General features: G+C 58.5%; 1 protein-coding gene across 1 annotated transcript; it reads left to right on the top strand.

Annotated features, from left to right (window-relative positions):
* Nucleotides 1-64: 64 nt before the first annotated feature.
* LOC102896840 (intermediate filament family orphan 1) lies at nucleotides 65-880 on the top strand (the record flags this gene model as incomplete). The annotated part of the gene is made up of 3 exons (XM_006925264.2): nucleotides 65-253; nucleotides 373-493; nucleotides 785-880. Coding segments are annotated over exons 1-3 (366 nt in total), but the record flags the coding sequence as incomplete, so codon positions are not given.
* Between the last annotated feature and the right edge of the window lie 250 nt (nucleotides 881-1,130).

Below are 1,130 nucleotides of genomic sequence, written 5' to 3'. Positions count from 1 at the left end.
ACTGGTTCCTGCTTCTCCTCCCACCCGCCCGCCCGCCCTTTCTCCTCATGCACCCGGCCTCGTCTCTCTAGTCTCTGCACTTGTCTCCCATTAAGGTCCCATCCATGGGGGGGCGGAAGCGGGAGCGCAAGGCTGCCACGGAGGAGGACACCTCCCTCTCTGAGAGTGACGGGCCCCGCCAGCCCGATGGGGATGAGGAGGAGAGCGCAGCCCTCAGCATCAACGAGGAGATGCAGCGTATGCTCAACCAGCTGTGAGTCCCACAGGCCCTCCTCAGCAGCACCCCCCTCCGAGGCCGGAGTACCCCCTGCCAGGCCCCTCTGCCAGGAGGAAGGGCCCGCCCTCCTTGACACATGGGCTCCCTGTCTCTAGGAGGGAGTATGATTTTGAGGACGACTGTGACAGCCTGACGTGGGAGGAGACTGAGGAGACCCTGCTGCTTTGGGAGGATTTCTCAGGCTATGCCATGGCAGCCGCAGAGGCCCAGGGAGAGGTAACCACCCCTCCCGGCCTCAGGGCCCTTCAGCCCTGTCTCTCCAGCTGCTGCCCGGTCTCCTCCTCTCCCTCCCCGCCTCCCTTCCCGCCTCGTTCTCTTTCCCCTCTGTGGCCATCGTCCTCTACCTGCTTCTCCCCCCTCCTTTATCCTCTTTCTTTTCTTTCTCTGGTTTCCTTTAACCTGACTTTCTCTCTCTCTCTCTCTCCCCCTCGTTGGCCCTGTGGAATGCCCCCATCCCATCCCTCCCCAATGCCGCTCCCCCAACCCTCGCTTCCCTTTCTACTCTAGCAGCAGGAAGACAGCTTGGAGAAGGTGATTAAGGATACGGAGTCTCTGTTCAAAACCCGAGAGAAAGAATATCAGGAAACCATTGACCAGATAGAGGTAAGGGTATGAGTGGAAGCCAAGGAGCACAGGTTCCCAGTGGGTCGCATGCTTAGTTACTGGTGACACCAGGCCTCCCCTTTACTTTGAGGGGGGGAGTGATTGCCCAGCTGTTGTACCTCTGGTGGATTCTTAAGATCTCAGGCTCTGGAAGGAGGCAGACAGGTGAGAGCTCAATTCTCAGCTCTGTCACTTAATAACTGCTGCTCTAACTTTCAATGAGCTTATTCTCGGTGAGCTTGTGTCCTTA

The sequence above is a fragment of the Pteropus alecto genome, unplaced genomic scaffold, assembly GCF_000325575.1.
Source record: "Pteropus alecto unplaced genomic scaffold, ASM32557v1 C18339234, whole genome shotgun sequence".
NCBI lineage: Eukaryota > Metazoa > Chordata > Mammalia > Chiroptera > Pteropodidae > Pteropus > Pteropus alecto.
This window is presented reverse-complemented; position numbering and strand designations above follow the sequence as displayed.